The sequence below is a fragment of the Euleptes europaea genome, chromosome 4, assembly GCF_029931775.1.
Source record: "Euleptes europaea isolate rEulEur1 chromosome 4, rEulEur1.hap1, whole genome shotgun sequence".
NCBI lineage: Eukaryota > Metazoa > Chordata > Lepidosauria > Squamata > Sphaerodactylidae > Euleptes > Euleptes europaea.
This window is the reverse complement of record NC_079315.1, coordinates 63,389,444-63,415,070: the sequence shown is the minus strand read 5'-3', so window position 1 is coordinate 63,415,070 and position 25,627 is coordinate 63,389,444. Positions and strand designations below refer to the sequence as shown.

At 41.8% G+C, this 25,627-nt stretch overlaps 1 protein-coding gene across 1 annotated transcript; it reads left to right on the top strand.

The window, feature by feature from the left end:
• The first annotated feature begins 304 nt into the window (after nt 1–304).
• On the top strand, nt 305–11,910 carry ISOC1 (isochorismatase domain containing 1). The gene is made up of 5 exons (XM_056848996.1): nt 305–763; nt 6,029–6,148; nt 6,264–6,467; nt 6,713–6,829; nt 11,696–11,910. Exons 1-5 carry the CDS (start codon nt 305–307, stop codon nt 11,840–11,842), a joined length of 1,047 nt encoding a protein of 348 aa, XP_056704974.1. The 3' UTR covers nt 11,843–11,910.
• The last annotated feature ends 13,717 nt before the right edge of the window (nt 11,911–25,627 follow it).

The window sequence follows — 25,627 nt, the reverse complement described above, 5'->3', positions numbered from 1 at the left end:
TCCCGCTTCTAGAAGCACAACTCTTTAACGTTGTTCACATCTCGAGCGCTACAGCAGGCACGGCTCTCCCCCCCCCCCCCCGCAGAGTCCACCTGCCTCTGCCAGACGCTCGGCTTTCCTCCGCCCCCGTCTGTGTGGCTGTCTGGCGACTCCCCCTCTGGAGAGGCGGGAAAGGCGGTTGGCGACGGTTGGACCCCTGCCGCCAACGTGCTGCTGGGCTGAAGCGGAGCGAGCGAAAGGTGGTGAACCCGCCCCCATCGCCGGGCTGCGTCTCGCCCAGGCAGAGCAGGGGAGGGCCGGGCCCATGGTGAGGAGGAGGAGGAGCAGAAGCCGGGACTGGGGGCCGACGGCGCCGCCCGTCTGGCCTGGAGGCGGCGGCGGCGGCGGCAGCACCACCACCAGGAGGAGCAGCTGCGGCAGCAACAGCGGCGGCGCGGAGCCGGAGCGGCCGCCCCTGAACATGGCGGCAGCGGAGCCGCGCTTCACGGACGCGGCCGCCGCCGCCGCCCCCCTGCCGTCGCCGGGCCCCGTGCCGGTGCTCTTCTGCTTCTCCGTGTTCGCCAGGCCTTCGTCGGTGCCTCACAGCTCCGGGTATGAGGCGCTGATCCAGAAGTTCCTGAGCCTCTACGGGGACCAGCTCGACATGCACCGCAAGTTCGTGGTGCAGCTGTTCTCCGAGGAGTGGAGCCAGTACATAGACCTGCCCAAGGGCTTCCTGGTGCACGAGCGCTGCAAAGTGCGCCTGGTGCCGCTGCAGGTACAGGTGGGTGGCGGAGGGCTGCTTTCAGCCAGCCTTGCTTCTTCCCCTCTCCCTCCCGGCCAGGAACAGCGGGAAAGAGGAGCTAGAGGTGAAACTTCCCAGTTAGCCCTACAGAATGGCGAGGGGCTGTTTCCACACCGCCTGCTAGCCAGCCGACCACCGACAAGGGAGAGCGCCAGCTCCGTTTCTTCCTGCCACGGAGATGGGGAAGGCAGGAGCTTTATTCAAAATAATAGGAAGCGTTTAGGTGGTGCCTTTAGAGTGCTGCGCATGTATTCTCCCCTCCCCCCCCCCCCCCGTAATTCTGGTAACACACCTCCAAGCTAGGCCAGTAGATGGAGACCAGAGGGAGCTTGATTAAGATTAAGTGTATGTGGTGAGGAATTCTTGACTGAGCTGGGGTTTGCACCTGGGATTTGCTGTATTGCGCTTTCAGTTACCTCTGCGCCAGTTCCCATACAATCCAACGGGGTTACCGCATTATGTATTCCCAGCAATGTATTAAAGAGTTTGAAGACGTTATAAAAAACATCGCTTTAAAAGGGTTTGATGCTATGGCTAAAAAATGGTTGGAAGGCGTCTTCACAGCTAAAGGGGCCAGACAAAGTGCAAACAGTATTTTTTATAACAGTTTCAAACTCTTAATACATCCCTGGGAATACATAATGCGGTAACCCCCCCTGTGTGGGTGTAAAGTGCCTTTAAGTCGCAGCCGACTTATGGCGACCCCTTTTGGGGTTTTCATGGCAAGAGACTAACAGGTGGTTTGCCAGTGCCTTCCTCTGCACAGCAACCCTGGTATTCCTTGGTAGTCTCCCATCCAAATACTCACCAGGGCTGACCCTGCTTAGCTTCTGAGATCTGATGAAATTAGGCTAGCCTGGGCCATCCAGGTCAGGGCTAATCCAACCCTAACCAAGGCTTATCAGGAAAAAAACCCATGGATTTCAATGGGACTCGAAGCGATGCATGCATTGGCTCTTCTGTTTTCAACTTAAAATTGCAGACAGGGTACCACGGAATAGAGGAAGGAGAGAATCTTCCAGTCATGGAGTGATGTTGTGTATTCCAAATTCTTAGTCCTTTGGAAGAAAGTCAGGAGGAGAAGGAAATTGAGAAGCGATGGATTCTTTCCCCACCTGTATTTCATAATCACATAGGAAATGGCTGATTCCTGTTGGCCTCAGTGAGTATGGCAGTTGAGATGGTATTGATTAATTCCAGGATGGACGTGGAATTAAATTCAGCAAACGATATATTAGAAGCAACATCTAAAGTTATTATGTGAGGAAACTCATTAAAAGTTCTCAGTTTCACTGAGAAACACTCAGAGATGTTGCTAGATTGTGAAAAGGAGAGGTAAGATGGTGGGTGAAAACGCATGGTCGCTTTAGCCTCCTTTATTCCCTGTTTCAGTCAGGATTCGGCCAGGATCGAACGCATTCGTTTCACCGAACATTCATTTGATCCTGGCAGAATCCTGGCTGAAACAGGGAATAAAGGAGGCTAAAGCGACCATGCGTTTTAGACCGGTGTTCCCTGTGAAAAGGGAACTGTAAGATCAATGGTGGCAACTTTTCTGTAACTGTCAAGACAAATACAGCAGTTGACTGTTACAGGCAAAGCATGTATCTTGGATACTGTGACCTGTTTTTGTGGTATAGTAACAGCCTGATCCTGTTCAGTGTTAGCTGTGCTTAAGTCCAGTGTTTAAGCCTGCTGTGTAGAATTGAGTTCCCTTAGAAATTTCTGAAACTTACTTTCCAGAAAATGTGTTTAAATTGAAGTGTAAGCATCTCTTTATGGCATGTAAGGGATGTCTTTCTCAAATTCACTTACTGCCAAGAGAAGCAATACATAATGCCTTTATTAGATCTTGAAAATCTTGAGGTATTTGTATTTTCCTTCTTGAAATAGAACTGTTTGTTTGTGAAAATGTACACAAGTGTTTACAGGTGTTAACTAACCTGCCCTGAGTGATCTTGAGTAAGCTTAGACTTTGATCTACTAAGCAACTGTGTTCATGCTAATCACATATGGTAGAGTAGAAAGTAGTTGCTATTATAAGCAAAATCATAAAGTTTAAAAACATATAAAACTGACCCCTAAAATCTCTCTCTAATGCACTTCCACTGTGGAAACACTTTGTTCTGTTTTATGGTAGGCTTTTTTTTACACAAATTGTGGTTGTACCTATCATTCGCACCAAAAGGATTTTAAAATATGCATTTGTCAGTAGTGATGCATTAGACATTCATATAATGGAGTTACAGAAGTATAAGTGACATCTGAAGAAATGTGACTGTATCAGTAGTTTATGTTATTTGTAGTTGCATGCATATTAGGCATAATGGTTTTAAGCAACATATTCCTTTTCATAGACTAAATAAAATACCAAAGCAACAGGTAATTTGCACATTGTCCATGCACATTATCTCTATCATAAATAACATTTACTTTAAAGATAGTGAAGTGAGATTTGCATACCTAGAGCTAAGCCATTTAAGATTAGCATGCCAAATAACTTGCTCTTTGGCATATTTATGTTCCATAACGCTCATTGTAAAGCTATAATCTTGAGTAAACTGGATAGATTGACTTTAACTTGATGGGACTTATTTTGGTGCTATGCATAGAAGAGCTGAACAATACAGAAGCTACTGGATTTGTGTGTTACATTGCAAGAATGAGGGAATATCCCTGGAATGAACACAGTATGTAAGGGAGTGCTACTGCCAGCATATCATTCTGATAATTTGTATATTAATTATGTAAAGATGTTTATTATCTGCCTTTCAAGCTATAAGTTATTTGATTGTTTAAACAAATTCCCAAATTACTAAACTTTAATATGAGTGCCACTATGAAAATATGAAAGACATGTAAGATAACTTGGCATGCTACTGTGCAAAAGTTACCACTATTTCGGAGAAGAAAGAAAAATACTATCTTTGCTTTTTTGTGTTTCACTGTGTAAAATGTAAATAGCTAAACCCTGTGAATGCCCCCCCCAAACTAGTCCCACTGTACCTTTCTAAATCCATTGAAGTCAATGGGCTTAGAAGGATGTAACTCTGTGAGTTATGCATACTTTTCTGGGAGTGAATCCACTGAGCACAGTGGGATGGCTATTCGGAAGTATGCTTAGTATTGGGCTGTGTGTGTTCCAGGCTTCAATCCAAAGCACATTTACTGGCAAGTGGAGCAAACTGAAATTAATAGGATTTTCACATAAACATGGATAAGATTACCATTAGCCATTGTAAAGATTAACTATCATAAATACCCTGTTTATATTTGTACCAACAGGGACCAAGGAAAGTAATATTACATTATTTTAAAAGGAAATAGTGAAATAATTCAGAAATAACAGGATTGTGAAGAGATAAGCAGAATCCTGTGGCCAGAATCCACAGGCACATTACTCCCATACATGCATTGAGTGGGGGGACAGCTGCCAATTTTTTTCTGTTGGCAGCATCCTCTTGTGCCTTTTGGGATGCTGTTCTTTGACCTTTGGGGAAACGTTCAGGGAGTGCCACTGGCAGGGCCAGGGAGATGGGAAAATTCCTATGCATGTATGGCACTTTGAATCTTGCTCCTTAATGCAAATATTTTGCATTAAACATACACTCATAAATAGTCAAAATTACAAGAAGAAATTAGTGGATTACTAAATTTAGAGGGTTACTTTTATATTCCAAACAAGAATACCTTTGCAGTGTTGATCTGATTTTCATGTGTCTCTTATTTAATTAAATTCAGTGAATTTATTTAGGAAACTAGTGTGCACAGGTTTTGCTTATCTTTAAAATAGTTTGCAAGTACACCACTTTTGGATTAATTAATAGTGACAAATATCGGGGAAGCCTCTTTTTAGAAGCTGTACAGTCTACATGAATGTGGGTGCTCAAAAACTAAGCTCGAGGGGTTCCAAGTCTTGGGGCTGACTTAATAGTGTCTGAACAGAAACTAAAAGTTCATGTCCAAATAGGTTCTTGGGCTTCAGTTCTTTCTGAAATGTAAATTGAGGTCTTATGTAATGTTACTGTTTGTCAGAAGGTTGATTTAGCCATGGGTTAAGTATATGGCATTCATGGTCTTTGCCCTCCATTGGAGCATCAAGGCTTCTTTCTGTGTGTTGTGTAAAATTAATAAGGGTAAAGATAACACTTTAAGAGTGGAGGATATGATACCACCGTTGATGGCCTCCAAGCATGCACAATTTTTTCTGTCTGGATCATACTCTGGGGAAAATTTCTGCAAGTTTTAGCACAGTTTCAAGATGGTGAAATTCCTTTTGGATAGCATCTGTGAAATTGTCAACACAATATCTTCCACTCCAATCCCTGCAAGCAGTCTTGCAATTTAACAAAAATTAGCAGGTTTTTTTTAAAGATAAAGAATAAATAGAATGTGTATATGAGAGAGCAATAAAAAAAATGTACAGTTCAGCAAGTATACAAGGAATAATACATCTCCCTGTCATACTTGTTGGCATGCATGCAATTGGCAAAGTTGGTGTCATTTAGTGGGTGAAAAACTCTGTGTGACTCCTTTGAGAATGCTGTATCTGTCCTCACCTAAAAGGTGGGTGGAATAATGCCGCTTGTCCTCTTTCCTTTAATTTTTCCATCTTTTTAAATTTATGCTTTTAAATTGCCATTTCCAAAGCTTAGTATTTTCAGTTTGCTTTTAAATTGCCAGAGGTTTGTTATTTTTAAAATACATTTTTTGGTAGCTGATGGCATCTATCCCGTAGTAGGTTAGCAAACATACATAGATGGGAAATTTGGTATTGCCATGAAGGCATTTTTCCACATGTAGTTGTTGTTATTAAAAATTTTTTTTAAAAAAAAATCTTAAAAGTTAGTAGGACACTGAAGTAAATTTAGAATACTCATTTGATACCTGGCTCAAACCCAGATAAGCCATATGCAATTAATCTTAAAGATAATGGCTAGAATCAAAAAGTAAATAAATGCTTAATAAAGGGTTGTGATAGGTCTTCTGTGTTTCAAACTTCAGTTTCCCATGGTACATGAGGATGTACCTGAGGGTTCAGTATTTATTTAGAACATATATACGGTGCTTCTACAGACCTGCTTAAGGCTGCTCACAATAAAAGCATGACTCTTGTATAAAAAATCCTATTAGATGCAAATTGTGCTATGGACTCTCCTAAAATAGCTATTTGGATCTAGCCAAGTTAAGTTTTTTTCCTCTTGATTTGCAATATTAAATCTCTAATGTTCTTCATTCCCTCAGCTAACTACCCTGGGAAACCTCACACCTTCAAGCACTGTGTTTTTCTGTTGTGATATGCAAGAGAGATTCAGACCCGCTATCAAGTATTTTGGAGATATTATCAGTGTAGGGCAACGATTGGTAAGTTCACTTGGTTTCTCATTATAGCATCTACTGCTACTGAGTTTTTACCATCACTGACTGTTTTATCGCTTGAATAGTAGTTTCATTTCATCTGGGATCTTTCCTTTTGCAGCTTCAAGGTGCACGGATTTTAGGAATCCCTATTATTGTAACAGAGCAGTATCCTAAAGGTCTTGGGAGCACAGTGCAAGAAATTGACTTAACTGGAGCGAAACTGGTCTTACCCAAAACAAAGTTTTCTATGGTGTTGCCTGAAGTCGAGACTGCATTAGCAGAAATTCCTGGAGTTCGCAGTGTTGTTTTATTTGGAGTAGAAGTAGGTACTTTTATTATTTTTAACAGATTTTCTACTGCAATAGGATGTTCCTATTTAGATAAAGGTTAAACACAGTTGGTAAAGCTGACTTCCAAACTTGTTTTAAACGAAGTCTCTTGCATTCAAGATCCTTCTCACATTATAAATGTGGCATACAGATATTCAAGCTTTGAACACCCTTGTACTTTTATTTGTACTTTATGTAATTATTGTTAAAACTATTTCCCCCCTGTTTTTTATTTAAGACTCATGTGTGCATCCAACAGACAGCACTGGAATTGGTGGGCAGAGGTCTGGAAGTTCACATTGTGGCAGATGCAACCTCATCAAGAAGTATGATGGATAGAATGTTTGCCCTTGAGGTAACTACTTTTGGGTGGGCTTGCATTGAGGCTGACTAAAGTGATTGTTTAAAGAAAGGTTTAAGGTTTATATAAGACAAGTGAGGGAGCCAGAAGGACTTGCAGGGGGCATCCCAGTTTCTCCTTCCCTACTATTTCCTCTTTCACTTTTTTGAAAGCCATGATAGGCTCTTCCTACTTCCCTCATACCCACCTACCACCCAGCCTACCTTTTTCTATCCTCATCTTCAGCTTTTCCACCTTCCCTCCCCCAGGAGCATCTATCCGTAAAACTATAGTGAGTTGTGCAGTATTAGATGCTCTGCCAGACACAGTTGTGCAGTGGAGGAACCTGCAATGGGGGAGTACCTCACCTTACTTGTATCCCTCTTCCAACACTATTTCCTCTTTCTCTCCTAACAACCTTTCCCTGCTTCCTTCTCTCTTTCATACTCACCAGCCAACCTACCTTTTATCTGTCCCTCTGCTTTCACCTATAGTTATTATTTATTTACTTCATTTATACCCTTTTTACCACAGTGCGGGACCCAGAGCAGCTCATATCATTCTCCTGTCCTTCATTTTATCCTCACAACAACTCCTCTGAGCTACATTAGGCTCTGTGAGTATGTGACTGGCTCAGGGTCACCCAGCAAGCTTCCATGGCTGACTGACAATTTCAACTGGGTCTCTCAATTCTTAGTCTGATGCTATAAAAACTACAGCACACTGGCTTTTGTGGGGTGATTGCTGTTGAACAAAGGCAAGCAGGCAGTCCTGGGTGAGTCATGCAGATTGTGTGGCATCAAGTGGCCTGGTGGTTGCTACCGGGCCTGGCCCTGATGAGTCCTCCCTTAAAGGTCAGAAAAGTCCTGGAAAGAGCCATTCCTTTTACTTATAGAAACTAAGTTTGAAGGCTGACAGTACTGTTTCGGTTTCCAACTAACCTGTACAATACCACTGAGACTGCATTCTTTTTTAAAAGCCTCTTCTATTTTGAGGGTTTTATCCTTTCAATGTAATTGTTTGGGATTTCAGATTTTTCTGCAAACTTTTTTCAGTTTTGTAGAAAGACTTGTCTGTTCATGGCTCCAGTCTTTGGATTCAAGTATCTGCAGATCTGGTAATGTTGAAAAGTAGGTATAGTGATGATAGGTAATTTTTACTGCAGGGAAAGAAGACAAGTAGTAACCATTTATTTTTCTGCAGAAGAAATAAACTTAATGATTTTTATCATTTCATACTTTGGTGGCCTGCACTTAAAAGTTGGAAACAGCAGGACAATAAAAGAGAGCATGTTTAATGAAACATGAAATGTTGTTCACCTCATTGCTGAGAAAACTCACCTCGCTAGATAGAGATCTTATATTGCCACTTTTGTTCTATAGCTTGTGTAGAACCATTCAAATGTAACGTTTTAGTGACTAATAATGGCATATGTTTGTGTGCTTGCTGAGTGGAATAAAAATAAAAGGCAAGCTTTTCGAAAATCCTTACAGTTAATAACTTCAGTTTTTTGGTAGAAACAGTACAATTGATTAACTAAAAGCTTAATGTAATTCGCTTAATGTAATTCGTTGTGTAACACTAACAACTCACAAGGAATATAAGAATGATTATAGCCACAGGCTCAGATGCAAAGCAGAGTAGTAATAAAAGTGGCATTTCTTGTTGCACCAAAATTTATCTACAGCATCATAAATTATAAAAAAGTCTAGGGCAAATAAAATAACAAGCTCTTGTTCTTGTCTCTTCATGCTGCTAAAGATGTTCGATCAGATAAGAGTGGCAAATACAGTGCAAAAGTTAGTTAAAAGCTAAAAATATAAGTGTTACGGCCAGTCTATATTGCAGATTCAGATAGGTGTTTGTTGCAGAAGTGCCACAACTCAGCATTCCTGGAAACCCAGGTCATTCACAACTAGCTTCGTTATATGTTCCTTCCATCTGCCAGTCTTACCAAATATGAGGAAATAATGCTAGGAGAGTTTTGTGGCAAGTGAAAGGAATTCTGCATGCTCACAAACCTAATTCAGGGTCCTTAGCAGAGACTTAATAAGCAAAAAGTATATGTAATCTGTTTGCTGGAATAGAAAATATAGTGTGAAAAAAAAATTTCTGCAAAACTTGCTATCCCATACTTCAGACCCATACTTTCTCAGACAGAGTTGCAGGATTATGTCGTGCCCCAGTCTAGTCAGCTGTCCACTACTATTTGAAGGCTGCTTTGAGCCTCCAGATTCTGCGTTTAGATGCATGGCATGCAGAAAGTCAAGTTTTCTCTAGGCTGGATAACCATCCTAGGAGATACATAATAAACGTTTATGTTTTGGGATAGCTCATCTGGACTGGTGTAAAGATAAGCCCACATAACTCAGAATGATTTTGCACATAATTTTAGTTATTGTGGCACTAGTTAATTTAGATGCATGGCATGCAGAAAGTCAAGTTTTCTCTAGGCTGGATAACCATCCTAGGAGATACATAATAAAGGTTTATGTTTTGGGATAGCTCATCTGGACTGGTGTAAAAATAAGCCCACATAACTCAGAATGATTTTGCACATAATTTTAGTTATTGTGGCACTAGTTAATTTAGAGAAACATCAGCTCAGTAGGTTTCTCTGGAATCCATTTATCTTCATCATCCTTTCATTTGGGAGTTGTATTTTTTAGCTTGTTACAGGGAAATGTTGTATATCAGATACTACTACATACGATTTCATTACCACATAGAGGGAATCTCTGAGGCTGTATTTTAACAAATTTTGAAATGTTAATTACTAACCTCCTTTTTCTGATGGTGATTTGAAGAATAGCACAGAGGGTCTACAAACAAGTATCCAAGCGCTGGCTGTGGCCATTTCATTAATTTATTTGGTCTATCCATTTGTTCCTTTAGTTGAACTGATATTATGGCAAAAGCTGGTCACTTTTGCTTTTTGCTTGTTTTTCAGATTTATTCAGCTACTTATTCAGCAATTGAGATTATAAGCTTGTTTATAAACAACAGTGAGCACATACTGTTACATTTAATTCTTTCTTGCTTAGCCTACTGTCTAAAACATGTGATGTTTGTTATCCATTCCCAAACAAGCCTTCTGTAGGCTGAATTGAGGATTTAATTTTTTAAAAGGTGTTTCCAGATGTGATGAGTCCTTGCCTCAGTATATATGGAAAGTGTAATGCATAGGTTAAGTCCACAATTGAATCCAAGGCCCCTGAAGACATAATTCCAGATGTTTATATGGTAGGATCTATGTGTGGTGTTTACTTTTTCTAACTTAAGTGGGAGCCAATGTGATACAGAGGTTGGATTAGGACCTTGGAGACCAGGTAAAAATTCCCATATTTCTGTGAAGCTCATGAAGTGAGTGTGGACTAGTCACACCTAACCTGCTTCACAAGGTTATTGTGAGTATAAAGAAGAGAGCCTTGTATTTGGCCCTGAGATCCCTGAAGGAAATGCAGGATTAGAATGTGATAGATATTAAATCCACATCGGGAAAATATTAAAAGTTCTTACCAAATACACCCATGGATGACTGCTCTGGAGACTTCTTCTGTCATATGCTGTGCATTCCCAAATGCAAATCCAAATATGTTCTATGTTGTGTTGTATAGATTTCTCAGATCCTAGTGAAATGCTTATCAATGCTGGACAGAGTCCTCAAATGTAAAACATCATAATTGGATCTGTCTTTATTATTATTTTAAGAAAAAAAGATTTGCTGCATTGGCTGTCCATTCCCAATTTTGGACTTGAGGGTTTTGTATTTTAAAAATTTTTTAAAGGTGGAAAAGCATATACAGTGCAAAGATTTTATCTCTTCATCCTGAAACGATTCTCTTATTTTGGTGTAAATCACATATTTAACTGTTTTAATGGATAGTAATTGACAGCCAACATGGTGTAGTGGTTAAGAGTGGCAGACTCTAATATGGTGAATCGGGTTTGTTTCCCCACTCCTCCATATGAAGCCTGCTGGATGACCTTGGGCTAGTCACAGTTCTCTCTCAGCCCCATCTACCTCACAAGGTGTCTGTTGTGGGGAGAGAAAGGGAAGGTGATTGTAAGCCACTTTGAGACTCCTGAAGATAGAGAAAAGCAGGGTATAAAAACCAACTCCTCCTCCTCCTTCTAATTTATATGTAATTAGCAGTGATTCATTGTACCTATATTGAAAGTAACCTTGTTTTACAGAAATGATTTAAAATTGTATTTTATTCCTTGTCTGCTCCGTATAAAATGTTATGTAAGAGCTGGGCTGCATGTAGACATCCCAACAATCCAGAATTTCTGTATGAACGAGGCTTGCTGCCATACTCAAACGCATGCCTCCCTCCTCTCATGTAGCATGATTAAGCATTCCTGGAATGAAACAGACTTCTGATCTCCTTTACATACAAATGCGAGTGTCCAGGTGAGCTGAAATGTATATATTCCTCACAAGCTAGTATTCTAAACCATGGTTTAATTCAGACATTGAATCCATGTTTGTGCGGAGTGAACAAAATCTAGTTCACCTAGGTGCCATTTTTTGAGGTTCATGGGAAACCAGAAGTTTTTTCAAACCAATAACCCGTAATTGTGCTCAGGTAGGGATGGGGAGAAGAGAGGCATATGTGTGAGCAGAGCAACAAGGTGTGCAAGTGCACAATCTGCGCTTAACTAGAGCTTGTTGTGACTTCTGAATGCTTCACTGAAATTCCTTGAACTCTATGGACATTTTCGCCTTTAGAAATAATTATAGTACATTGTTACATTAGTACATTATTGCAAAAAACAAAACCCCTACAACAACTAAAGGCAGTGGTTTTATTGTTCTAAGCTGACCAACCAGATACATGGTGTCTCCTCATCCTTTATTTGCTTCTGCTTTTTCAGCGTCTTGCTCGCACTGGGATTATTGTTACTACTAGCGAAGCTATATTGTTGCAGCTGATAGCTGACAAAGATCATCCCAAGTTTAAAGATATCCAAAACCTCATTAAAGCAAGTGCTCCAGAGTCGGGACTTCTTTCCAAAGTATAAAAAGGGTGTCCTTAAAAGAACCTTGTCAGTGAAAGGAGACTTAAAGCTGTAAGTATGTACACACACACACACACACGTTTTTCTCCTGGCAGAAGTATAAAACTACAAATTGCTGTATTTGTGCTTGCCTTAGCAGAATTTGTTTGGCTTTGCTGTCCAAATGCCAGTGTATTCAGTTAATCCCTACTCTTAAGTCTTTGGGTACTATAGAATCATTTTGTTTCCAGAACAAAATTTATAAACAGGTGCTGTTTGTACTGTACTCACTGATTGTAACACAACTCAAAAACTAGAATGCATATTTCTGTAAAAATTCTCTTGATTGTATAAATGTACTGTGGTTTTGTTTCAGTTTTTGTACCAATACAGTTTGAATAATATATTAAGATATGCTTTAACATTCTACAAATGGAATCATGTTTTAAATAAAATGGAATACACACACACACACACATTGGAGGAAAAATTACTTATAATTGATAAACAAACAGCGGAACAAATAGCATAGGTACATTATACTAGATAGATGAAACTTAATTAGCCTGATGTTTATTGAGTGGTGTTCAAAAGACCTGTATAATAAAATTCCATCTGGAAAGGTCTGTAGGTTAATGTTCAACATAAAATCATAAATATTTCTGTCAATGTGTTAATCTATGTGTTAATCAAGACTATCGAAAAGATGTTAATTCACTTTAAACAATTCAGCTGAATATGTTCAAACTCTACCTTTCCAAGTACTGAAACAACTTCTTTTTCTGAATGTGTTGGAGGATTTATTTTTAATCCCTGTATGTTTAGATTTAATGAATTCCATCTGGCTTCTGCATTCGATCAAGCAAGCTTTGTTGGGGGGGGGGTCAACTTAAATTTAATGTTGGCTGTGGTTTGGACATAAATAGGGTTTATAAGGAGTTGGATATAATAGTATATATATATATATTTAAAGGGTCTCCATAACTTGATGCAATATTTTATGGCTGGAAGTAAATTTGAATAGCAGTGCTGTGAATACAGAAACTGTTTCATTTTCTGAGTAAAGTTGTTATAAAGTGTACGTAGGTTTTTAGGTGGATATTTTACAGTATGATGCATACTATTAACACTGGGTTTTTTTTGTAATGCATTGTTTAACAGTTCTAAAATTTCCCAGAAACTTTGGATGTAGAAGAAATGGCCTTGGTATGTTTAAATAAATTCAAGCTCCTACTGTGTCTTATTATTGTGATACGAAGTTTTGCTCTTCAGTTTAAAATTAGTTTCACTGGGAGCTAACCAAAATCTTGTTCCATCTTCTTCTGTTAGAAGAACTATCATTATCATTGTTAATTTGATGCAGTAGTTCAAGGCTATTGTTTGAGATTCACTTCTCAGGGTTTTTTTTTAACAACTGCTACTACATACCACAATGTGGAATGAAGCCAGCACATGACTTCAGACAGAAGGAGAAAATCCAGCACATGAACACAGCACCTGACTTGGGATAAAATCTTTTTTTCCCTAGTAGTTACTGACACCTTTCTTTTCTTACATATTACTCATGCTATTTAGCAAGGTAAAATATAAATAAACAGCAACAGGAAAACTACTTGATAAATAATAAGGTAAGTTTGTAATATTTATGCCATAGCTAATTCAAATCAATTGATCACATGAACACATAAAGCAGCCTTATAATGAATCAGACCCTTGGTCCATCGAAGTCAGTATTGAATACTCTGACCTGCAGTGGCTCTCTGGGATCTCAGGCAGAGGTCTTTCACATCACCTACTTGCCTAGTCCCTTTAACTGGAGATGCCGGGGATTGAAATTGGGACCTGCATGCCAAGCAGATGCTCTACCACTGAGCCACAGCCCCTCCACCAATCCAAAGAGATACTTTAGGTACACCAAAAGGTTTAAAGAGACTGATACAAATTGTGAAAGTCCCTTACATATCAATGTAGTTTGCAATATTGTCGAAGGCTTTCACGGTCAGAGTTCATTGGTTCTTGTAGGTTATCCGGGCTGTGTAACCGTGGTCTTGGTATTTTCTTTCCTGACGTTTCACCAGCAGCTGTGGCAGGCATCTTCAGAGGAGTAACACTGAAGGACAGTGTCTCTCAGTGTCACGTGTGTAGGAAGAGTAATACATAGTCAGAAAGGGGTTGGGTTTGAGCTGAATCATTGTCCTGCAAAAAGTAACAAAGGTTATGTGCTAACCATTGTCCTGTAAGTATTGTTGACTTTCTTTTCTGTAGAAAAGAAGAGAAGAAAAGAAGAGAGTTTAAGAATGAATAAGGCTTGGCTTCCTGTCTTGAAAACCACCAGACTAACAAAGACTACAGTCAACAATAGCCATGCAGATTAGCTTTGGATTTCACACATTAACAGATCACTTCAGGATACAATGGTTCCATATTAACATACCACACCCTCATTAGCACATTATCTGGATACTTTCTGACTATTACTAGTATTACTCTTCCTACACACTTGACACTGAGAGACACTGTCCTTCAGTGTTACTCCTCTGAAGGTGCCTGCCACAGCAGCTGGCGAAACGTCAGGAAAGAAAATACCAAGACCACGGTTACACAGCCCGGATAACCTACAAGAACCAATGTAGTTTGCCTTCTGGCTGGAAGAGCTGATTGGGAAACATAAGTCAAAACCCCCATGGGAAGTATTGTATTACTTGTGCTGATCTTTGGATTCCAAACAAAATGTAAAATTCATAGCCTGCCTCCCTGCATTCTTAGTGCTAACCCCCCCCCCCCATAAAATTTTGTGCAAACATTTAATAACTAGGCAGACCTATCATGGTCAATTAAAAATTATTTATGTAGAATATATAATAGTGATATATACATATTTTTAAAAAATTAAGTAGAGATTATTTTATTGCTAAAAACAAAGTTGTTGAATTTTTAGTTCACCTTAGTTGTTGGATATATTGTGAAACTGGAGGCTATATAAGCCATACTTCTACCTTAACACAGAACTGTCCCTTATCTGGAGTAAAGAGTAAGCCTTTGGGATATGCAGACATGTTCTTACTGGTGCTTGTTGATACTTGGGCAATGTATTAACATATTTACAATACCAAGGTGTTTTTTTAAAAAATAGTAAAAGTCAATGTTTGTGATTCTGCATGTTTTGTGCTGTTTTCATAGCTGACTTTTTGAGAGAGACTAGTTGGCATTCATATATTAGGCTTTTGACAGCTATAAAGTATTTGTTGCCTTTAATATCTGAAAGAGTCCTCCTGGATGAATGCCAAGAAACCTGCATGTTCAACTGAGTAGGTGCTGATGTAGGTTGACTGTACGATAGCCAAATCATCCATAGTTGTGCATTCATGTAGTTTGGGTTGTTGCTCTTAACTGGACATGCTGTTCTAGATATTAAAAGTTATTTTTTATAACTGAGGAATTAGCCCCTTGAACTGTTAACTTGCCTTCACTATCATTCTTGGCCAACTACTTAATGCAAAATATTTCTAAAATTATCAGAGTAAAATAGAAGAAACAAGCCATACCACAATTACAGTTTAACAAGGCAGTCCTTTCTCTGTAAAGATAAAACTGGTTTGTGCTGAAACCATTAATATAATTTCACAAATTATAACAGATTGTGTTAAACTTCATTTCATAGTTTTTCCAACTATATCCAAGTATTAAAGCAGTGTGCTTTCCAAAATTAAATGTAGGTGCAGAATTTGAGTGAGCCCATTGGACTTTAATGAAACAAAAGTCTGTTGTTCACTATCTAGCTTTAGCTTTTTATTGCAATCACTTATGGTCTAATCTCTCTGAGGTGGTAAATCTGTGGTTGGACTGTATTTCACACTAATGGTATGGACTTATATGATCTAATGTTCTTCAATGCAAAACAGTTGTTTTTACATAGAAAACTTGATGCCAGGGAGAAGAGGGTTTTCCCTCACAGCTGAATGTACTTCCTTATTGTTCTTGGTTCCTTCTTAGCTGACAAGCCTAGTAATGGCCGCAGCTCCACTCCTTCACACAGTTGACCTTGTATCATAAAGGATAACAGAATTCACTATATTGCAGTGGCAAAAAAAAAAATAAGACTATAGGGAACCAGGCAATGGATACAGTATGCAGGTTCTAGAGTTCCAAAGATAAACAGAAAAGCTATAGGTCATGAGCTGGAAGAAGAGGTGAATGGCAAAGAGCATGTTTTTAATAGACAAGCTTTGAATGAACAATTGCGGTACATTGACTAAAGCAGTAGAAGTAGTATCAAAGAATAATATCATCGGCCCAATGTGTTAAAGACCCATTTGACTTAGAAAAAGGTAAAAGGTTGAATCTGAAAAGTCTGCAAAACAGCAGTTGTGGTATCTGCTCATTTTAATGACTACTCAAAAGGATGATGTGAGCACTTTGGAGACAACCAGTGCATACCTATCTGTGTGTTTGGTGTGACTTCATTTATACAATGCAGCAATAATTCTGGGTATCACAATAAGCACATCCCGAACTGGAATTCATACTACAAATAATTTGTCATTCACCTATTATTTGCAGATATTTTAAATTTTATTTATGAAAGAAACATTTTACCCTCATGTTACCAAACCATATTAAAATATCACTACTATGGAATAATATTCTAATTGGGTTTTTTGTGTTTATGCGTGTGTAAAGTGCCGTCAAGTCGCAGCCTACTTATGGTGACCCCTTTTGGGGTTTTCATGGCAAGAGACTAAGGTGATTTGCCAGTGCCTTCCTCTGCACAGCAACCCTGGACTTCCTTGGTGGTCTCCCATCCAAATACTAACCAGGGCTGACTCTGCTTAGCTTCTGAGATCTGACATTCTGTATGTATTTTAGCAGACAGCCAGTCATGCATAACAGTTGCTAGCTGAGTGCCTTGTAAGAGGAACTCAGGATCCCTGTAGGGCTTGCTCTTGGGGCTTTGAACAATATTTGTATTAGGGAAGTTGAGCTTGGGAGTAGTGCAAGAGGGGCAAGTGTGTGTCAGTTTGCTTGAGTGAGGTGAGGTGAGTCAGTTGCCTGCTATTGTCTGACTTCTGGGGGGATGGAGCCACAGTTCTCTGCTGTAAAGCAGAGCTCACTAGAGGGCTGACCCTGGAAAAGACACTCAGAATCCTTGTTGGGGTTACTCCTGGGGCATGTGACCAATGCTTCAAACAGGGTTTCTAACTAGGGAGTTGAACTTGAGAGTTCAGCAAGGGAGGATGAGGGGATGCAGGAGAGAATCTCTCTAGTCCCAGTTTCCTGAGAAAGGACATACAAGCTCCACTTCAGCACAGAGGGTGGTGTGTTGCTTTAACCTTCCTGCTGTGGAAATCTGCACAAGTTTGGGTAAGCACCCTATTTCACTCTAAAATACCTTTAAGCAACTAAGCCAGTAATGAACGTAGAAAGCCAGCCGGGGAGTGAGAGCTATCCAGTGTTTTGCAGGGAGTGCCACATTTATGGTTATGTACCCACTGGTGTGTGCTCGATGTATGGAGCTCTTGGCTCCTAAGGAGCAGGTTCATTCCATTGAGGCTAGGGTTGCCAACCTGGAGAAACTGAAGTAGAAAGAGATGTTTGGGGACAGAGCCTTCAGGGACTTAACTGATCAGTCCCACTCCAGTGCTGGAAGTTCTTCTGCTGTTGTGGAGAGTGACAATCTCAAGGTCAGAGGGTGTCAGTCTGAGGAAGAGGGATGTGATCCATTAAACGGGACCCTTTCCTTGAGCAACAGATCAATATCCTCTCATACAGAGGATACCCCTCTGGGGTTGGGGGTGAAGTGGGCTTTTGGTAGTGGATGATTCGATTATTAGGCACATGGAAGAGTTGGTCACAGGCATTTTGACTGCCTGGTGACTTGCCAAGGCTGTGAAAATCAAGAGCTGTCTAGATAGGCTGATAGATAGTGTTGGGGAGGATTCAGCAGTCATGATGCATGTTGGCACCAGTGATCTTGGGAAATGTAGTTATGTGGTCCTGGAGGAAATTTTTAGGTTACTAGGCAGAAAGTTAAAGGCCAGGACCTTAGAGGTAGCATTCTAAGAATTGCTATGAGTTCCAGACACAGGTCCAGCTAGACAGGCACAGTTCAGGGGTCTCAATATGTGGATGAGAAAGTGGTGCCAGGAGGAAGAGTTTAGATTTGTTAGGCACTGGGGAACTTTCTGGGACAAACCAAACCTATTCAAAAGGGATGAGCTTCACTCGAATCAAAAGGGAACCAGGCTGCTTATACTTAATATCAAAAAGGTGTCAGAACAGCTTTTAAACTAGCCCTAGGGGGAGGGGCTGGGGAACCTCCGGTTCAGGACAAGTCAGTCCAGAGGAACAATTATCTAAACAGGGTAATATTGATAGGAGCACAATATAACTTGGTAGAGAAGGTATGATGGTGAAGGACAGCTATGTGTGATGACAAAGGGGGCACAAGGGTTGCTGGACAATTAAATATACTGGCTATCTCAGAAACGTGGAATGGGGGAAATCTATGAGATACAGTCATCCCTGGATATAAGCTCTATAAGCAGGACGGAGGGATGGGTTGGTGGAGGTGTTGCATTGTACATCAAAGAGGACTAATCAAATAGGTTAGAGAACATTAGGAGAATGAACTCCCCAACAGAAGTGATATGGGTAGAACTACTGGGCCCTAAGGGTTACTTAAAAGTGGGTGCGTGGGTGCCTGATCAAATTGTTGCGCTAATTGGGAACAGTGACCACAATGCCATTAAGTTCAGCATTAATGTCACTGGAAAGTTAGCCCCAAAGTCCAAAACTAACATTTGAGTTCAAATGAAGGAAGTTAAACAAAACAAAGAGAAAAGTTAAAGGGAAGCTGAAAGGAAAACAAAAGAGTCAAATCCCTAGTAGATGCTATTTAAAACCACACAAATTGAAGCCCAGATAGAATGCATTTGTCAGGTTAGGAAAGGCATGGCGAATTCTAAAAAAATGCCTGCATGGTTAGCAAGTAGGCTGACCATATGTACTGTTTTGAACTGGACAGTCCCGTTTTTATCATATTTCCTGTCTGTCCCGTCTTGTTAATTAAATGACAATTTTGTCTCGTTTTGCACCTCATTACACTTTCAACGTTTGTTTCCTTCAGTTCTGACATTTCTTTTGCTGCATGCAGCCATGGCTGAGTAAATTCTCATAGAAAAATTGCTCCAATCAGGTTACACTACATGGAGCTTAGCTCCGCCTCCCCATGCCAAGAGCATGAAGGAAGGTGGAGGGAAGAAGGAAAGGAGTGACAGGGAGAGGGGCTGCTGGTGCTTAACAGCTAGCAATGATAGCAGGGCTATCAAAGTCCTTCCTGCGTACAGCAACAGGGAGCAAGTCAGAAGAGCCAAAGAGGAGTGAAAACAGACCATCGGACAGGAATCAGCAGATATCTGCTACTGAAAGGGGTGAAAAGTTGTTAATAGGCTAATAGCGCCCAAACCATAATAACCAATGACTACATGTTTCAGTATGGTACGATTGAGGTACAATACGGTCCCCATCTACGTCTACCTAAATTTTTGTATGGGTTCTGTCACTGAAGAATAATGGTAAGCTCAATATGTATATGTAATAAAACTTTTTTATCGTCTTGTTTTTTCATGAATACAGAATATTACATAACCCCGTTTTTGCCATCCCAATGTCTCGTTTTTGTCTCAAGGAAATAAGGTCAGCCTATTAACAAGGCAAGTCAAAGAAGCTATAAAAAGTAAAGAGGTTCTTTTAAAAAGTGGAAGGAGTGCTCAGTGAAACGAACAGAAGGGACCACAGGTTCAGGCAAAACAAATGGAAGTCAGTAATTAGGCATGCAAAAAGAATTTGAGAAATAGGTTGCTAAAAGCATCAAGAAGAACAATGAACATTTACTTAAATATCTCCAGAGTCCAGAGGGGAACCAGGATATTACAGACCAGTTACCCTAATGTCTGCCCCAGGCAAATTTGATGGAATTGTAATAAAAAAATAGAGTTATTGGGCACATAGAGGAATAAAGCCTGCTGAGGGCTTTGCAAAGGGAAGTCCTGCCTCACCAATCATTTGGAGTTCTTTGAGAAAATGAACAAGCATGTAGACAACAGTGACCCAGTAGACGTTATATACTTGGACTTTCAAAAGGCTTTTGAGAATGTTCTTCACCAAAGACTCCTGAGTAAAATCAGGAGTCATGGGATAAAAGGATGGGTCTTTTATGCATTAAAATTGGTAAAATGCCAGGAAGCAATGAGTAGGAATAAGTGGGCAGTTTTCCCAATGTGTAAGCACTTGGTCCATAGAAATCCAAAAACCACACCAGGAGACTTAGTAATCAAAAAGAGTAGGTTTACTGGTAACAGAGGCAAGCAGAGCTTAGAAGTCCAAAGGCAGGAATGGAGGGAAAATGGCAAGCATTTGATTATATGGGAAACCAGAAAAGCAGCAGCAATACAGTCTCAGGACATAACTCCAAACAGTCTAGAAACCCCAAGGCTCCCACAGGCGCCTACCAGCTTCAAAGGGAATAGGAATGCGAGTGGTTAGATAAACAGTCCTTGAAGGAGAGTGTGAGAAAAAGAAACCATCTCAGATACAGCGAGCAGGCCTGACACAATGGAGGTAAGCAGTGGGGTCCCACAAGGATCGGTATTGGGACCAATACTATTCAATTTGTTTATAAATGATCTGTAACTAGTAGTATAGTGGCCAAGTTTGCAGATGACACAAAATTATTCAGGATGGTGAAAACCAAGGCTGACTGTGAAGAACTACAGGAAAATCTCCAGAAGTTGGATGAGTGGGCAACAATGTGGCAGATAAAGCTCAGTGTTGTTAAGTGTAAGGTGATGCACATTGGAACAAAAAATCCCAACTTCAAGCATAGGCTAATGAGTCTGAACTTGCTAAGAGTGAGACGGAAAAAGATCTTGGGATCGTAGTAGATAGCTCAATGAAAGTCAACCCAATGTGGTGGAGCGGTAAAAAAGGCAAACTCTATGTTAAAGATTATTAGGGAAGGGGATGAAAATAAAACAACCAATATTATAATGCCCCTGTATAGATCTATGGTGCAGCCTCAGTTGAAATACTGTGTACAGTTCTGGTCACCGTATCTTAAAAAGGACATTGCAGAACTGGGAAAAATACAAAAGAGGGCAACTAAGATAATTGGGTTGGAACACCTTCCCTGAGTGGAAAGGCTGAAGAGTCTGGGACTTTTCAATCTGGAAAAGAGATGACTAAGGGGGACATGATAGAGGTTTATAATATGCACAGGGTAGAGTTGACAAAGAACTTTTTCTCCCTCTTCCAAAATACTAGAACTTGAGAGCATCCAGGGAAGCTGACGGGCAGTAGATTCAGGACGGATAAAAGGAAATACTTCTTTACACAGAGAGTGATTAAAATGTGGAATTAGCTGCCAGAAGATATAGTAATAATGACCACAGACATAGACTGCTTTAAAAAGGGTTAGACCATTGGTTCCGAACGTTTTTTTGAGTCGCGACCCCCATTTACAATTGCCAAGTAACCTGCGACCCCTGCCACATTTGCATAATGTAATAGGGGTTTTTTCCCTTCAATGTAAACAAAAGTAACCAAATTGTAGTTAAAAGGCTTTCAATTACAAATGTGCTGCAAGCTAATATTATGTGTCTGAAAAAGGTGCCTAATCAGAGTCAGTTATGCCCCCTCCTTTTAAGCACCGCCGGACTCTCCCAGCCTTTGTCCTCTTCCCCAGAGCGACCTTTTGCTCGCTTTTCAGAGGGCTGGGTGTTTTTGTGCCGCCACTCTGACAAAAGCAAAGCAGAAGCCCCGGAGAGGCTCTTCCCCCGCCCAACTCCCGCAGCAGGTGCTGCATTTTCCCACCGATCCGCGGCAGCAACCGCCAGAGAAAAAGCTCGGGCTTGCAAGACCGACTGCTTTGATTGCCTCGCAGAGAAGGAACGCCAGGCTAGGCAAACGGACGTGGCGGCCATTCTTGGGGGGGGGGGAGATCTGCGCCCATAAAAGTGTTTTGAAATTGCTGCAGGTTTCCTGCTGGCATGGGCCGAGTTTGCACCCCTGGATTAGGAGCGCTTCGGCAGCCCTCGTGCACACGCAACGGCTTAAAATTTTTTTGCAAGCCCTTTTCAAGTGCACGGACACCCGACACCTTCCCCTCATGTTGGGATGAGTCCTGGCGCTTAGCTCTGTCTGACCAGCGGGGCCAAGGAAATGAGAACAATTTCTCGCCTTCCTCTTCCCCTCACTCCGATGCCCGCTGATGTTGAAGCGAGCCTGTCGGTAAATATGCACAAACCCGGGCTTGTTTTCCTTCTGTGTTTGCAGTAACGAAACTGGGGGAAAGGGGAGCTGCCGTCCGCTTGCAGAGCGGGGTGGAGAAGCCAGGAAAGACGGGCATCCTTCAGACTCCTCGGCTGTAGAGCTAGCGGCCTCAAGGGGGACCGCCCTCTTCTCCTCTGAGACCTGAACGGGCCTAGCCAGGGGAGCTTCCTTGGCCTCCCACACATCCTGCCTCATCATCTGCCCGGTGCAGGCGCTACTGCGCCTAGGGCTGGCCCGCCCACCTCTCAGCTGGGCGGTGGGGCTACAGCTGGTGTGCGGCGGCGCGCTGTCGCGTCTCTGCAGCTCGGCTCCTTCTGGCTGTCGGCCGGCCGGTTCCTCGCCTCTCTGCTTGGGGTCTTCCCTGCCCTCGTGGACAGATCAGGGTTACGGGGCGTCTGGGCTAGTCCTGGACAGCCCGGGATGGGGGCTGTCCCAGGACAGTGGCGGTGACCCCCCAGAAAACACTTGGCGACCCCCTTGGGGGTTGCGACCCACAGGTTGAGAACCACTGGGTTAGACAGATTCATGGAGGGTAGGTCTATCAATGGCTACGAGCCATGCTGATTGAAGGGAACCTTCACGTTCACAGGCAGTAAATCTCTGAATCCCAGTGCCAGGAAGCAATATAAGGGGAAGGCCTTGGCCTCTGTGCCATCTTGTAGGATCTCCAGTGGAAACAGTTGGCCACTGTGTGAGACAGGATGCTGGACTAGATAGACCACTGGTCTAATCCAGCAGGGCTCTTCTTATATTCTTATAATGGGTACATCCATCAAAAGATGCATCCAGCGATTCAGTTTGGACCAGATTCGTATCACAATGGGGATGAAGATACATATGCAAATATATATCTGTTTTTACTATTCATGTAGACTGCTGCTTCTTCACAATGATCACTCTTGCTGCATCATGTTAAAGTATCCTGAGCTTGCAAGCCACTCAGCTTATATTGCACAAGAATCAAGCCATTCTTCTTTCAATAGCTTAATGAGTTTTCCACTAGTATATTAGCAAGCATCAGGGTTAGCATTTTTTTTTTCCTTTTGAACAATGCTGTTATCCACTAACTGCATTCCTGAGAGAAATGCCTGTGCCGGGCTATGGAGGCAACGCGGCTGTGCTGCCTCCAAAGGAGGCTTTGGCCCTGCCGAAACCTCCTCCCTGCATCAAAAATCCATGCAACCCTCATAGGGTTGCATGGGAGAGGTGGCGTATCTTGCAAAAAATAAAAAGGGGTATTCCTGGGCCGAAAGGGCTTGGAAGGCCTCCTAAAGGCGGCCCCGCCCCCAGCCTGGCGCTGGAATGCCCAGGAAATGCCTGCTGGGATGCCCCAGGAACACCTCTCGGGATGCCGGCGTGGCCTTTGACGGTGTTTGGATGGCAGCAGAAGGCCCTGTTGGTGTCCCGGGCTGGCGCTGCCATGGCAGTGCCCCATGACATTAAGTGTCAAAGGGGCAGGAAATTTTTCTCCAGGTCTATTATCTCACCCAGTTGACTGTTTAGTACCCTGGAGCAAAAAAGATTTTATGACATTTTTGGTGTTATCTGTTGGGTCCCTTGGAGCCTTGAGGATACATGGCTGGGGCATGTCCTTGACTTTCATATTGCACTTACCCTTTCATGTTTCTACGATCTTTATTGATCATAACCTTTAATCACTGACACTACATAACCTGTATCTGGTACACAGGGTAAGGGTATTAACAGTCATGTTTTCAAGATTACCAAGAAATTACATACTATTCTAGCAAAAGTTGAAATGTTCATGATTTAGGTAACTTAAGTTTTTAGCAAATCAAAACAGGCAGGCTTCTGGAGGCAGAATGCAGGTAGAATAGGATTCATGTTATTGAAGTAAAAAACAGCTTGTTCAAATCTGACACTCTGCTGCACGTTTTACCAAATGTGCAGTGATAGATCAGGGGTAGGCAAACTGTGGCTCGAGAGCTGCATGCGGCTCTTTGGCCCCTTGAGTGTGGCTCTGGGCTGCAGGATCGCGGCCGCCCATCTGAGAAAAGCTACCTTCCCCGGGTGCGGAGGGCGCGGGGGGGGGGTCTGGCTTCCTTCGGCGGAGGATCGGGGCTGCACGTCGCAGCGGAGGAGAGCCTGGCGTCCCTTCCCTGCCCCGGCTGGGCTCTGCGCGCACGCAGAAGTCCCGCAAAAGTTCTCCACTTTTCCGCCAACCCAGAGCCGCTGCCATGCCTGGGGAGGGGCGGATCTTTGCAACGTGCTGGCCCGAGCACCAGGGAGAAGGAGGGAGGCCCCGATCCAGCACACACACACCCTCCCCCGCCTTCCTCACCTGCAAGCTCCAGCGCGTCGTCCTCGTGGCCTGCCCTTCCCTTCTGCCGCTGGAGAATGCCAGCAAGAGGGGAGGGGGGGGGAGGACACCCCTCCACCTTCCTCCTCCTCCTCCTCCTCTGAGGCAAAGACGCTGAAGAGGGGCGGATGGGCAGATGGCAGGCCGGCCGGGGAGGGAAGAAAGGAAAGAGCCCAGGCGGCGGCAAGGAGGAGGAGGAGGAGGCCGAGAGGTGAGCGCGGGAGGCCGAGGCGGCCGGGATGCGCCAGGGCGGCTGCCGAGAGGTCAGTGGGGGTCAGGGAGATGCAAGGCCATTGTTCACATTAAGTATTTGTCAGTCATTGTCATGATTTAATTTTATGGATACCTTATTTACAATTTAATTTTTATCAATACATAAGATCATTATTAAGTATGATATCAAGTTTTAATCAGTGTACCTATAGTTTAATTAAGACTTAAAACTTTAATTAAAGTTTATTAAGTTAACAGTGTACCTACCTATATAGTTTAAGTTTAAGAAATTTGGCTCTCAAATCTCAATCGTTGTACTGTTGATATTTGGCTCTGTTGACTAATGAGTTTGCCGACCACTGTGATCTATCATGAAAAATATTTACTTGTTTTGTTTTTCTGCTAAGCACAGTATCCTAATTGCACAGAAAATGAGAGATATTATGTCCTTAAACTAGATTTTTTTTTGCTGTGGTTTTATATGTAATTTTTAATCTTAGAAGTGCTCCAATTTCAATTATAGTTTCTAGAGAACATTAACAGTTTTAGTACTTAAAAGCATATTAACCAATAGATATGGGCTTTTATTTAAAATCCTCTTTATGGAAGCATTTGTTTAATGAAATGTTTTGTTTGTCCACCAGGAGGTAAAAATATGGTTTTATATGCTGTCTAGCATATGAAGAATTTGTGGCATTAATACAAGCATGTTTTTGTAAACAAAACATGCTTTTTTATGAATTAGAAAGAATGTTCATTAGTATTAATGAGCCCTCTTGATAAATAAAATTTTCACGCAAAGAGCTTGGAGGGCAAGAACTATGAGTTAACCAGTGTTTGTAAGAAAATTGACGTGGAGACATGCCAGCTTCCACATACAGGTTGTTTAAGATGACTTTGGTAACAATCCTGGCTAATAAATACTTTGAACTGCACATGATCAGACT

Excerpts from the sequence above, each read along its gene's own strand:
- ISOC1 (XM_056848996.1), top strand. The coding sequence starts at position 305 with ATGGTGAGGAGGAGGAGGAGCAGAAGCCGGGACTGGGGGCCGACGGCG. Across the intron at positions 6,149-6,263 it reads TCAGTGTAGGGCAACGATTG|CTTCAAGGTGCACGGATTTT; the intron begins GTAAGTTCACTT and ends TTCCTTTTGCAG. Across the intron at positions 6,468-6,712 it reads TTGTTTTATTTGGAGTAGAA|ACTCATGTGTGCATCCAACA; the intron begins GTAGGTACTTTT and ends TTTTTATTTAAG.